This window comes from Hakea prostrata, chromosome 5, assembly GCF_041222555.1.
Source record: "Hakea prostrata isolate BN-2017 chromosome 5, UWA_Hpros_2, whole genome shotgun sequence".
NCBI lineage: Eukaryota > Viridiplantae > Streptophyta > Magnoliopsida > Proteales > Proteaceae > Hakea > Hakea prostrata.
The window spans coordinates 15858768-15873672 of record NC_142604.1 but is presented as its reverse complement, the minus strand read 5'-3'; the positions used below and the strand labels follow the sequence as shown (position 1 = coordinate 15873672).

At 38.6% G+C, this 14905-nt stretch overlaps 1 protein-coding gene across 1 annotated transcript; it reads right to left on the bottom strand.

Annotated features, from left to right (window-relative positions):
• Positions 1–32: 32 nt before the first annotated feature.
• Positions 33–9619, bottom strand: LOC149015414 (mechanosensitive ion channel protein 6-like). The gene is given in 6 exon segments (XM_089155803.1): positions 33–591; positions 888–1090; positions 1183–1476; positions 6767–6890; positions 7521–9346; positions 9349–9619. Coding segments are annotated over 6 exon segments (2826 nt in total). The 5' UTR covers positions 9439–9619; the 3' UTR covers positions 33–302.
• Positions 9620–14905: the final 5286 nt, after the last annotated feature.

Below are 14905 nucleotides of genomic sequence, written 5' to 3'. Positions count from 1 at the left end.
AAAAGTTATGAAGAGTAATAAAACCACAACTGCATTTTGAAAAAGTTCTCTACAAGATGATATCAAAAGTCCAAAGCAGGGGACCATGGTATGGGGAATACACACAAGCATCATCAGCTCATCTGACATAAATGGGTCAAAAAACCCTTCAGAAGGCAGGGCAAGCAGATATCCAAATACCCTCTGATCCTCATCACTGACTCAAATGCTTTCAGCCTAATCTCTCCTCCTTGGGTATATCAGGGCATGTCATCTCAAGAGGATCAACATTAGCTAAACCATTTCTTCAAGATTAGTTTGCTTCAGTGTGAACAAGCAGTCCAGTTAGAAGGAAGGCGGGTTAAATTTCCAGCAGGCATATTCCGAACATTGATATCAAGAGGGAGCATGCGGTATTCGATCTCAAGCTCCTTGAGAATCTTCACAATCTCCTCTACCAAGCGTTCCCTCCTTGCAAATCTTTCCCCCATGTCCTGAAAATTCATTCGGTGCGCCAACCATACTGATATCTTCAATTTGTTCATGTCTTCGATATCCCTTAGCACAACCATTGCACCAGGAGCCCAATGATCCTCCTTAATCTCAGTATACCTAAAAGGATAAGAAGACAACACAACTAGTATCAGATCAAGATTTACCTCCATACAATGATTCCTATCCTTGGGGAAAAAGAAAAAATTGGTCTAGAAGCTCACTAAGGTATCTCAATATTTCCATTCCCAGATGATTCCTACCATTTGATGCATGCAACTTTTGAGGCATATTTGCAAAAGAAACCAATAAAACTAGGAGATTGACATATAATCTCATGGAATCAAAACTCTATCACCCCAAACCATGCCTTCAATCTGAAGTGGAGAAATGAAGGAAGCAATTTCTATACATACCTTATTATTCTCTGTTTCATTGTAGCAACCTTCTCTAGTGGGGTGGAGACATGGATGCAGAAATCAATGGCATCTCCCATGTGTGGACTGCGATAGTAATTACTGATGGGCAAAGTAGCAAGAACATTATTTGGGTATGTGATCTTTAGGTTGTCATACCTTAGAAATACAGTGGACAAGATGTTCATCTCCTCTACTACCAGCTGCAAGACATAAAATTAGAAGTTAAGGTCCTAAGATCTCTACACACATTTGAACACATTTATACACAAACATAGTAAGTTTGTTATGCTACCTGAACTTCTTCTATTTCGCAACGATCACCAACATCAAATGGGTGTATTCCAAATAAGAAGATGATTGCTTCAAATGTAGTCTTGCAAGTGTTCCCAAATATGAATACCACAAGTAGAAGTTGCGAGCTAATTAAGACAAGGAAATGAGTTGTGGCGATTCCCAATATAAGTAGCCCAACAATGATAATGACTGCTCCCACTATAATGTTTATTATATGATGAAGCTTTTTTACAGTTGTTTTTGTATCATCCAAGGTCAAAGCAAGGGCTCTCCTTTCTCTGAAAGCATTAACCTGAAAGTTCCAAGATGTAACACATTACCAAACTTATCATGAACAAAGCAAAAAAAAAAGTCGAGATATATCAAAGTTCTAAACTCTCTACTCATCACTTGCATCCACATACACACCAAGAGATCATGAGAAAGTGTTGTAACTTCCAACAGAATAGAGCTCTGATGAGCTAGTGGAGATGAGACAGTGATAAGGGAACAAACTGACTAAATATCTAACTCTTGAATTGAGACAGTAACAATTCTAGGTGAGATGGATAAATCTGAAATGGTGACATTGGATGAGTGAATCTAAATTAATTTGGGTTTTTATGGAATCAGCAGGTTAGGGATGGATTTGGAGTTCAGAGATTTGGACAGTAAGATCAAAAGTAAATTAGGTTTTATGGAAAAAACAGGTTAGGGATGTATTTGGTGTCAAGAGTTTCTGCTGGTCAGACGTGGAACAGCTTTGAAGAAGGTCAAGGTGCTGGAACGGGCTTTTCCTTGATGAAAATTGATGGTGAAATTGCTCTCTGCATAGGTTTAATTTGAGCTACTGTATCCAAAAATAAAATAAGGAAGAAGAAACTTAAGAGTTTGGGATTAGAAGGTTTAGAAGCAGGAACTAGGGGAAGGGGGTATGCAATTATAATGGTGGTTCGTCAATTGAAGCTGGACCGCAGCAGTTGGATGTTTCATGAAGATTAAATCCAATATGATGATCCTTGAACATGTTCATCAAATTAATGAATAGAAAGTTTGAATAACGATCTGTTCGGCGTCACACCATCAAGGAATCAACTGGTCTCACCAATCCCAGCTTGACTTTAGTACTGTGCAATTAATGCTCAATGCTGTGCTGCGAACAGTCTTGATCGTCCGTTTCACAAAAGTGTAAAAACCCACTTTGCAATTTTCAGTTTGCTTTGGGCCACTATAAAGATAATTCTTTGTGAGATAGAACTGTCTATAATGCATGCCATTCTTATATTTTAGAGATTTGCATGAGCAAAGATGAAGAAGCTTATTACAGATAAGTATACACAGAAAATTACCCCAAAATCTATAAAGGTGATGCAGACCTACATCTGCAAGTCCAAGAAGCTGCCTATATACTTGGTCGATGTCTCAATTACTTCAGTTATATCATTGTTTAACCTAATTCACTTGGCTTGATTAAGGCCTGTTTAAGTTCCCGTGGCATTAGTAATTTATTTAAAATTTGAAGTAATCCTTTTTAACTAGGGGTGTAAATGGATAATCGAAATTCGCTTCCGAATTCACATCCACTTCAGTTTAGGGGGATTCGATCCGATTACTAATAATATGCGGATATAGTATTGCTATTTTCTCATCGGTTATAATTTGTTCGATAAAATTTTCTGATTAAGTTAATTATTGAATTTGTTTTCTTATTTTTATAGACCTTTTAGTTGAGATCTGAGATTATTTTTCTAGATTCTCTACTAAAATAAATATCAAAATTATTAAATTATTAAATTTCAAACTTAACTTTTACAAATAAAATGATAAAAATGTCAATAGGGTAATTAAAATTTTGTATTCAATCTGTATTTACACGCATTTAGAAAAATATATTTAAAAAAATAATTATCCGATTATCATCCAAATCCGACTGAATCCGTCCAAAGACCAATAAGATATTATCCGATGTGAATATGATATTACTACTATCCAATTTGAATCTCATCATTTACACCCCTTACTTCCTATGATGGTTATGAGCAGTTTCAAAGTAGGTAGCCAAAAGTTGTTTTAAAGTCATCGGTCAAGTTAGTAAGTCAGGTCCTAATTCTGATGAAGTTAGGTAGTGTTTGGTACCGTTTTTGTTTTTTTGTAAAAGGGTTCTACAGTGTCTAATGAAAATCTAATTTTTAGCTTGTGGGTGCAATTTGCTCTAATGAATACAGGGGAGGTTAAAAGGGTAAATTCGTCCTCTTTGTTTCTCCGTAAAAAGCTTTGATCGTGTGCATCGTTCCAGTTCCTTGTCGCTTTTGAGAAGAGAAATGGGTAAAGGAGTGGAACTGTGGAAGAACAGTACTTCTGTACTACCCCTCAAAAGCTCCCCACGAGTTCGTTAAGGTCCTTCATCGATGTTTAGCATCATCGAAGAAAAACTGGTATTCATAAAAACCGTGGTATCTCAGGCCATTGATCGTCACAGTAGTAGGTGAAAGAACAAAGACCCACTAGCAGCGGCGGAGGGAAGAAGCAGTTGTCACCTGTGAGAGGTAGAAGAAGAGTGGCGTATCGACAAGGTCGATGGGGGCAGACGTGGTGTGTGGCATCATGCATTTCTTCATGGTTTATGGTTGGTGTTTTCTTTCTTCCCACGATCAGGACAATTCAAGGCACCTTGTGATTGGTTTATTCCTCTCACGAAATTGTGTGAAATGAGGATTTCCCTCTCATAAGGGGATTTGGCTATTTCCCAGCAAACAGAGCACGATTTCATCTCAATTTCTACTTCTTCCTAGTAGGTTCCTCAGGCTCTATTTTCTGAGGCATGGATGAATAAAAAAACCATTTGGGTTTTTGTATTTCTTCCAGATCTTCGTTGGTGGTAAGTGGTTACTGAGGTTTCTAATTACGAAACCCAAGAACCCTGATTAGGTTTGAGTTGATGTTCGTGTTCTTTAACAAAAAGAGCAAATCGTTCAGCTATACAAAATAATCTTCTTTTTTTAAGGATTCACATTCTGCCCTAGAATATTTTAAATTCAACTATACAAGCCTCTAAAATAGAATATTTTTTCCAGTTTGATTACAACATAATTCCTATTCCTGTTCCTATAGGAGTGTGTTTGAGAGAGAGCAAGACCACTTGTTGGGGTTTTACCTACTGCGTTTGCAGGAAACTATGGAGCAAGAGCATATCTAGGAGGGTGGTCTACCCTCTCCAGTTTCAGATGGTTTTGTTCATTTGCTACTCCACCATGTTTAGTCTTGGTATTTTCGATTGTTGGTCCAGCATTTTAATTGCAAGTTTTGCTCTGCTGTTTCACCATGTAGTTTGGGTACTTTTGGTTGCTGATTACACAATTTAGTATAGGTAGTTTGTTTGATGTTTCATGATCCATCTTCATTGATTTGTTGCTATTCTACTAACTTATATTTGTTGCTTAGCTTCTGTTTTTTCTTAATTTATTTTGCTGTGCTTTCTGTTCTAGTTTAAATATTTTCATTTTCTGTTTCACCATATTAATTTCGATAGATTTCTCCTCTACTTCTTGATTTTCTTTCTCTTTAGTTTTGCTGCCTCGCCATTCACATTGGTAGCTTCATTTACTGTTGCATCTCTTGTCCGTTGTTGCTCATCTCATCTTTTATTTTTTTTAATATTAGCTGGGTGCGTCACATTTCAGGTTAGCATTTTGGTTTGTTGTTTCTCTATATTAGACTAGGTAATTTGTTGTTTACACCTTTTTGTTGTTTTTACTAACATAGGTTGCTGCTGATCCCAGTGGAGATATACAGGATCATTGAGAACATTAAGGATTATTTATCATCCTAGTAGTAATTTTCAGTGGCTTCAAATATAAAGTTCTGTGTGGTTTATGGATTTTTAATAGGTATTTGAGGAGTTTCAACACAAGTTTTAAAACCTAAATAAAATCATGTTTTGGAAAGATACGCCAAACTTATTTTCTAGTTTGAAATCTATTCCATTTATTGGTTACCAAACGGATATTTGCATTTTGACTCAAAATGATTCAGTACAAAAATTAAAACTATGCCAAACACTGCCTTAGTCAGACTGTTTGAAGTCAGTCATTCTATTCGATTCTGTTTTAAGTTAGAGCTGAGTCCTAGCAGTCTGACTTCTTACTGTAAGGCTGAGTAGCTATACTTATACTCTAGTCAATGAGATGAATGAAGCAGTTCACTTTGTTGTTAATTTGTCTGAGCAAACTCTCGTGTGATTTGTCTTCTTGTGTGGAGAAGAGCTGCTGGTGACTGAAGTCCAGTTCTTCTGGTAGTTCAAAGTTTAGGAGGAAGCCCTTAGTGCTGGTGTTTGGAATCGTAGTTCCTCTCTCTGACAGTGAAAGCAGTTTTCATCAAGGTCTGGCATTACAAGACTGCTTCCTGGGAAGCCTGCTGCCTTGTAGGGGCTACCTTGATCCCCATCCCCCTTCTTCTCCCCTTTAGTTTTATTTTGACTGACACTCTTTAACCCGTTCGAATAGCCCTAATTCTAAGCTTCTCCATCTTTCATTCCACCATCATAAGTACCTCCATTTTAGTCCATAATTTCATTACAGATTTACAATACCCCTGCTTGAATCATCAAAGAATACCTCCATTTTTGGGCCATAATTTCATCACAGTACCCCTCCCCTTCAATCCCAACATGAGACCGGTCAACCCATTGAAACCCTAAAGCCTCTTAACTCTAGTTCCATGCTGTAACTTTCTGCAGATTCAGCTCGCCCACTTTCCACCATTGGAATAAGTTGAACCTTGGACACAACCTTTCTCTCCATCCTCCTTGCACTTGATCCTAACTACAGCCCTAAACCCTAAGCCATTACAAAGATCCATTGAACTCACAAATTACTTATTCACCCTAATAAAACCAGAATATATACTTACCACCATTGTTTTAGCCTTAAATTGGACTTAAACTCCTCCTTAACAGGTCAACCACTGAAACAAAGTTGCCCTTCATTCTCACCTTCAAAACCCTAGATTACCTTAAATTCCCCTAAGTGAGTTGGTTCTTTTCTAAGTTTCCTGACAGCATTGGTCCTTGACTGACCGACGGACCCATCAATAAGAAGAAGGAAAATGCCTATGTTTTCTAGCATCCCATCAACTTGGGCACATCAGTGAAGAGAAGGTGTGACTGTCTGAAGTCCATGCAGACTGGAAGGAAAATAGAGAGAGATAACCAACAGAAGGAAGGTTAACATTTCTCACCAGATATACTGCAAATTTGGGAGAATATTGAAGATGCAGTGAATGATGCATTGCTCCAAGGGTTTTACCAACAAAAATTGCCCAACATGGATTTGATTTGGTGCCAACTGCAGCATTACCAAATCCGGATGCCTATTGGGTTTCTAGTTGTGGAGTAATAAAATCTGAGATGCATCTATTACATATGAAAAACACTGCTGAACTTGTGAGTAAGAATAACATAGCAACATACTTGAGCTACTATAGTTTCATTTTCCCCTTTCTTTTGAGTATTTTGACAAAAAGACATAAAAAGAAACATGCACTCGAAAGTTTTGGCAGGCTGCTTGAATAATAGTTGTTGCTGGCATGAAAGATGATTTACTTACCACCCAGTTCTTGAGAGCAGACTTGCTAATTCGCTTGCTATCTGTTGCTCCTTCAAACAAGCTCAACGTTTTAAAAGCTTCATCTTCTCTCATGAAACACAGAAGGTCCTCAAGATGGATGTACCTATAGCAATACAAAAAAACATTATGCCTTGGCAAGTTCAATAGCCATTAGTCATTAACTTGCACTATTGTCCAACAGAGAAGAACTAGATGCATCCGCCATGGGTCATCTGATTATAGACACTTGATATCAAAATTAAGCTGACAATAAGATTATTCTAACTATCTAAGTCTATTGGAATTCTTCAAAACCTTTCACGAATATTAATCACAGTCAAAGAGAATAAGTTTGAGTGTTCATTTCACAACATTGACAATATTCATATAAAATATCTGTTTTAGAGCCAATGCAATTTAGGAATGAACAAAGTCAAAATACTTCATGCCTTACACAAAAGCCTGAAATGAAACCCAAACCTCTCAGAATTAATCTTGTAATATTACTTTCCCCTGGAATTTGGGCTTTTTTTTTTTTGTGGGGGGGGGGGGGGGGGGGGGGGGAGGGTAGCAGAAAAGGAAGCAAACTAAAAGTATGTTGGACCTACAGCTAGAATGGGAATTCAAAAGTAGAAAACATTATGTAAGACTAGTTCTACTTGTAAAATTCACGTAGAAAAACATATGCAGATTAACAAAAACAATGTGAGTAAAATTGTAAATGAAAGTTGAGGAGATGGAATGAAAGACTTACTTAGACCTCGGCTTAGCTACATTCTTGAAGATCTCTTTTGCAACTGCTTTTGCCTCCAATTCACTATTGATCTGGGTACCTGCCTTCTCATGATGATTTGAATCTATGGGCTCATGTAGTGTAGTAATGGTGCCACGTCGGATGATATGCATCAACCTCTTCATGTGCCAGGCTGAGATATTCTTTTGGTTCAATTTATGCAAGAGATCAATTGTTATTCCCTCATCTCGTCGCCTGCTGAGTGACCCAGAAATCTCAGGGCTCTTGGTGACTCTTGGACTCTTCTGTAATCCACTACCTATTACTCTCCCAGACGAGGGGAGAGCAGCTTCTGCAAGTTCTGCTGGCATGGTTGCTCCTGCATTCTGCAATTGCCGAATCTCAGCGATACATTTTTCATTTTCTTCACCTGTGTAGTTGTCGAATTCAATCAAAGGAGTCCCCGAGAGTGCCTCAATCACATATTGACTGAACAGTGAATCCTGAATCCTATCAAAATAGGCATTCACATGGAAAGATGATGCAAGGATCTTAACAACAAGAGTCTTTACCAACCATATAGCTGTACTCACCAGGAGACAAACCAAGAATTTCGTGACATATGATAAGATACTGGTGTGTCTATCAGTCCTCACCTTCTTATCCAACAAAGAATACCAAACGATCAAAACCAGACCCAACCAAATACAGTTCTGAACAGCCTTCCTCACCACGTAGACAAAATACAGAACCCTCTTGCGCAACGTGAAGTTACGCTCAATGAAGAAGACAGCAATTCGAATTGCCCAACCTGAGACCAAACGTCCACAGACAAGAACCAGAACCAGAACCTCCCATTTCCACAGATGGAAACCGCCAATAAGCTTCTTTTGTAACAGAGGTACTGTTAGACTAGCAATAAAGGCTGCGATTATCAAAAAGAGAATTATCCATTCAATCAGAATCACTGCACTGAGCTTCGTATTTCTGAATTCCTCAGGGATGTCATCGAAGCAAGGATCTTCCTCCTCCTCTTCTATCGTGCCTGAATTGCCAACTTTCAATAGCCCTGACTTGGCTGAATTTTTAGCAGATTTTCGTTCTAGTTCCTCGACATGCACAGGGTCGATCAGCCTCGACTTTGTTTTGTTTCTCAAGAAGTCCGAATTCAGAGTTGGTCTGAATGCAGCATTTGAAGTACATCTTACAACTCCATTTCTTCCTCTACTACCATCTTCATGACCGTCTAGACTAGGACTTCGTTGTGGTTTTGGTTTTTGATTGCTATGAAGCTTCTCCTCATCTGACGAATCATCGTCATCCTGCTTTTGTAGAACTGACTCAGGGGAGATCTCCACGTGATTCTTCCTGGAAGCTTCTTGATAAGAAACTCTGAGCTCTTTTGGACTCTCTGAAACAGGTTGTAAATTTCCATACTGCTCACTCTGAAGCTCTTCCATCTCCAAATCCATATCCAGCAACGTCTCCCCAGAAGCTTTCTGTTTATGTAAAAACTGCCCAATCAATCTCGATGGAGGATCCTCCACGCTTCCTGAACGCTGCGGAAAGAAGAAACCATCGGCACCGCCACCATTTTTTCCGGCATTGCCTCCATCTCTGCCCATCACAGCACTGTCTTTCATGAAATCATAACTAGATTCCCTCCAAATCCTACTCTCCGCCGTCTCAACTCCTCGCACTAAATTGTTGTTCTTGCTCTCACTGTCCTTCCCATCGTCGATCTTGACGACGAACTCATCCCGGTGATCATCGTCGCCGGAATCGGAAGTTCGATCTTGGTGATTACGAACTGGAAGCATGGGGAATCGGTAGTTCGATCTTGGTGATTACCAACTGCAAGAATGGGTTCCTTTTCTCCGGGAAATCTTCTTCTTCTGTAAGAGCTGTGTGGCTTGAATGATCTTCTCAGTGAGTCCATGAATGAAAGCTTTAAAGATCAACAAAGCAAGATTGGTTTTTGACTAGAACAACTAAGCAAATTGGCCGTACTCCACTAACAAACAACTGATAAGAGTAAGACGTTGTGGAGATTTATCTTCGGTGAAGATTAAAAAATAAAAACACGCGTGTCGTGAATCACCTATTAAAAAACACTTAAAACCAGCCTATAGGAGGGGATTAAGAAACAAGTCAACAACTCATCCTCGGTTAAGATTTTTTTTTAGTCATACTTTTCCGTGAAGATTGTTAAATAAAGATGAGCTTTCAGACCTGCAAGAGGCTGTCGTGTTTTGTAAGGCTTTCTATTTGACTAAATTTTCGATAATGCCACTATTGTTTTTTTCACAGAAAAAAAAAAGGGTATAGATTGACATGAAGATAAAAGCGAGTTTTTTTTTTCTTCAGAAAATTTCAGTTCTACGCTTCTACTCCATCTGGAGTGTCTCCTCTATTTTGTAAAATCTGGATTTTCTCTGTCCGTATGGAGATGAGTTTGGAAAGCCAAACTTTTCAGGTCCAATGGTTGGATTCTTGATATGTATTTAATTTGAAAACAAAAATTGTTTTAGTGGATTGTTTAATAGCTCTGTGTGCTTTCAGACCTGCAAGGGCCACTCATACTGATACTCATACTTCTTAGGCATTTTATTTGACTAAAATTTGGATAGTCACTACTATTTTTTGTGTTTCTTTATTATTTTTACCATTGGTAGCGGTGGTGTCGGTAAAAAAAGGAATGTAGTGTTCTCCTTTTAGCCAGCATTTGGTTGGTAGATTTTATAGAATATTGATTTGACTTGCAATCTAAGTACAACAGAATCCAGTTCTTTGGAATCAAGTTTGCAATAAAAAACTTGTTTGAGTTTGAGAATTAAATTTACTTGAAAAACTGTTTGGTTACTTTGAGTTTAGAACTTGAATTTTATTGAAAAAATTGTTTGGTTAACGTGTTTGATATGGATGAACCATAGCAGATCGGTTTGGTCCGATGAAGAACGAACCTACCAGATCAAACCTTGGTCGGATCATGAACGAACATACATACTCAACACTCTTCGAAATTGTAACCTACTTCTCTAAAGTTAGGGACGAGAATCTGGCCAAGTCAGGAAGCTTGAATTACTCTTAGAGTCCAAGTTGGACTCACAGACAAGTAATATTCTCCCAACGAATAAGACTACACTACTGCTTTGGAGAAGTTAGGAACCACAATAGAGTTCTAGTCAAACTCTGTCATGGCTAAGGGAATCTCCTAAGATCTATAAATACCGAGACCATCATCATTAATAGGTACACATTCTAAAGTAACTTCCTCCAGCGTTGAGAGATTTGCAACTTGCTTTCTTCTTAAAGTTGTGAGCTTCCACTGACTTGATCGCCGGAGATATTACTCGATCAACCCGTTCGAGCACGTGTTTTACAGGTCAGTTCACTTGCACGTTGAACAAGTTTTAGGAGCAACAGTTTTTGGTGCCGTCTGTGGGAAGTATGATCAAAAAAGCCATCATGCAAACCGTATTAGGGATGCTAATTGGAGATAACCCGAACGACTAGGATGGAACGGAGGTCAATAAGGAGGATGCACCATGAGGAAAGGAAAAACCCTTCCTCGTAATGATGTCTTCGCAAGTTCATCCAACCATTTTGCAACGATCGATCAATTTAATGAATTACAGAGACAACTTCTAGAGATGAAGGAGTTAATTAGGGCTTGCATCCGTCAACAAGTAGTTCCACTGGGAGCCACCCAACAAGGAAATCCTATAAATCTCGATGGAAGGTAGGTTGATAAAGCATCGAAATAGCGAGATGGACGAGAACCCCCGCCCAATCTATTTTCATGACCTTCTTAGAGCGATCAGGAAAAAGGAAAAGGGAGGTCGGTGAGCAATCCCAACCAACACGTGGGGCATCACTAATGGAAGTAGCATCCGAATGGTTTCTAGGACTGATGAATGGGTCGATTTTGGATTTCAACTAGCTTTTTCAAGTCTTCCTGTAATGCTTCCAAAGAGGTATAAGTACAAAGATGAGAGAGGACACCCTATTCTCAATTAAACACAATTGTTTGGAATCAACCAGAAGGGACTTCCTTTGAAGGTTTAACAATCTAAGTATTCAAATTGAAATTTGGGCAAAATGATAACTTTTCACGCACTTTATCAATGACTTAACCATGATCGTTTGCTTGAGAATCTCATGTTAGATATGCTCGAAAACTATACGGACTTGCCTGATCGATGCCACAAGTAGGCTGAGATATTAGAAACAATTGAATCTAGGAAGAAGGAGCCTACTACAGAGACAAAAGCAAATAAAGATAAGCTTCAACGAACAGGAGTTTGACTGTGATCTCCAATAGAGGTGGTTGGCCAAAGCCAAAAAAAAAATCCTCAAAAGGAATGTTCATCCCTTTGAATACTAGTCAACCAGAGATGCTAATGCACATCAAGAGCTAGAGCTTACTCAAGTGGCCAAGCAAGCTACAATCCCAATATGAGGAGCATGACAAAAGTAAGTACTATGAATTTCATAAAGACCATGGTCATTGGACTAACAATTGCAGGTAGTTGAAGGTGGAGATTGAAAAACTCATCTTTGAAGGGCATCTGAAGAAATACCTTCAAATGAAACAAGAAACTCCTCGATCACTCATCGGAGAAAGAAGAAAAAAGCAAAGTAGCAAAGACACAAAAGCTTTGGAGCTCTGTTCGCACGAAGAAGAAGGAGAAATGTAGAAGACGAAGGCAAATTGGGGATTTTATACCCCCAGTAAGATTCCAATCCTAAGGCATACAGAATAAGTAGATCTAAAGGCTCATATTTAATGACTTTAGAGATTATGTGAAATGCCCATCTAAGGATCTTGAGGAAACCCAATCCGATAGTTGAGATTTCTTCTCAAAACGATCCTAATCTAACGAAATCACAAAAGGCCATGATCAATGGTCTAAAATTTGCGCCTTTTGGAATTCCAGCAAGTGCTTAATCAATGGCTATGATATTTTATAGCTGGATGGCCAAGACTTAGTGACTCTTCAAATGTGACTCTCCCGACGAATAAGATACTACTCTTGCTTTGGAGAAGTTGGGAACCAAAATATAGTTCCAGTCGAACTCAGTCACAGGTACGCATTCTAAAGTTACTTCCTTTAGCATTGAGAGATCTGCAACTTGTTTTCTTCTTAGCTGTGTTTCCACTGGCTTGATCGTCAGAGACATTGCTTGAACAACGCGGTCGAACAGGTGTTTTGTAGGTCGGCTTGCTTGCACGCCGAACAGGTTCTTGGAGCAACAGTGTGGATTGGACTTCAATCATCTAAAATAACTTTTTAGTACTCTTGATTTCGGATTTAAGAGTCTAATAGTCCAACTTTCACTAAATGCATGACTACGCATTAAAATATAATTTTTTTAAAAAGGACACTAAGATATAAATTTTATTTTATATAAAATGAACTAAAATATATTATCCCACAATCTTAAGTTTAAAAACACTAACCATGAACCGAATTGTGTGAGGAATAATGATTGGCCCGGGGGAGTGCTACAACCAGGAAAGAAAATGAAGGGAGAAATTAAATACTTAGAATCTTATCCATTTATAAAATTTAAAAGTGTGAAGCAATTTGGTGGTGGGGATGAGTTATGGCAGTTGAAATACACCTTCTGATTGGTTGAATAGGTAAAATAAGCATGTCCAATCAACAATTGCCCCAAAATAGTTGGAAATTTCTTAATTGCACTTGCAGATCCTGTACCAGCCAGATTATCAGTTGATTTTCTAAGCATCTCTTCGTGTGTGCGTTTATATCAGTATCCTTCAGTGACAACATAAATTATCAAAAGAAAGAATACTCGTCAAGTTTACATTTGCAGAAAGAAATCACCAAACTTGTTGAATCCTTTGTGGCCCTTAGTATCTTTTCTTAGTTCCTGTTCTGCTACATTTATTTGATTTGCTCCCTTAGTTGTTATTGCTAACTCGTATCCATTTTATTCAGTGCCCCTCCGTCCTGTCTGCTCCTTCCTTCACAATTCACATGTAGTTGAATAATTTAGCACCAATAACACAGGCGACAAGTGCTACGTGACACCCGTACACAGCTAGCGCGTCCCAATAAGTATTTTGGTTGAAGCATTAAAACTTAAAAGACAAGCTGAGCGTGCAGGCGGAGTGAAATGTCGGCATCAGCCGGGAACAGATGGAATCATATGGTCATATGGTGGTGGTGGTGACGGCACGCATCATCACGTACGTGTCTTGCTACCGTTCATCTCTCTCTCTTGATTTGATATTTCATGAATTATTATATAGTGGTGGTGACTGGTGACGGCCCGCATCATCACGTACGTGTCTCGCTTCTCTCTCTCTCTCTCAAGTCATAAGACATTAAGACTCATACCCAGGTGGATTTTGTTTTGGGGTTGCAGGTGGATTTTGTTTTACGTCAATCTCATCCGCTCTGTTCCATTCAAACTCTCTCTCTCTCTCTCTTTCAAGTCATAACTACGTGGATTTTGTTTAACTTCAACCTCACCCGCTCCGTCCATTCCATACAAATATGCTACTTCATCTCTCTCTCTCTCTCTCCAAGGCAGAATCCAGGTGGCTTTTGTTCACGTTAACCTCACAGTTTGGATGTGTTTTGGGTCGATTGGGTTACTGTTGGGATTGAATTCTCTTGTAAACCTCATCCACAAGTGTTATGCCAAGTGACTCCAGGACTCCCGTACGTACCCTTCTGAATTGGAGTCAACCAGATTCAGATTATTCGTCTGGTTCCTTACCTTAACACGGAGACTTGTCAGTCATTGTTAGACAATGTCAATCAGTTATCCATTTATCGGTAGACACTTGCCAAAAATGGACTTCCCGATCATTAGTTGTCAACATGGATTGTTATTAGATATAAAGCACTCCTCGTACAATTGTATACGTGTCAGAATATTAAATTCAACATTTAATACACCTTACCTAGGTTTCAAAAAAAGTAAAGATATTTAGGTCGCATCTCATCTTTCTTTTTCCAAAAAGTTTCTTTTGAGGTGTGATTTTTCTATCGGATCTTAATCAATGGTATGATCCAATTTTTGAACTGTTTGTCCTTGATATCTAGGGTCTCTGTATGTTCTTCTTCATAGGTCAAATATACACTCAGACCTTCAAGCTCTAGCTAAAGGAGATGTTCTGGGTTTACTAAGCATTGTCTCAGTGTAGAAACACAGAACAACACATTATGCACACCAGCTAAAGAAGGAGGAAGAGCTAATCTATATGCAACTTCTGTCACACCCCACCCAGCTAGTTCCAGACACACTCGAATACCTGTGGGGGTGATAATACTGGAGAATCAAGTTCACGACCAATCCATAACAATACAATACCACATAGCATAATCAAAGATCAAAGGAATTAAAATATCTAATGTTATTACAATCTT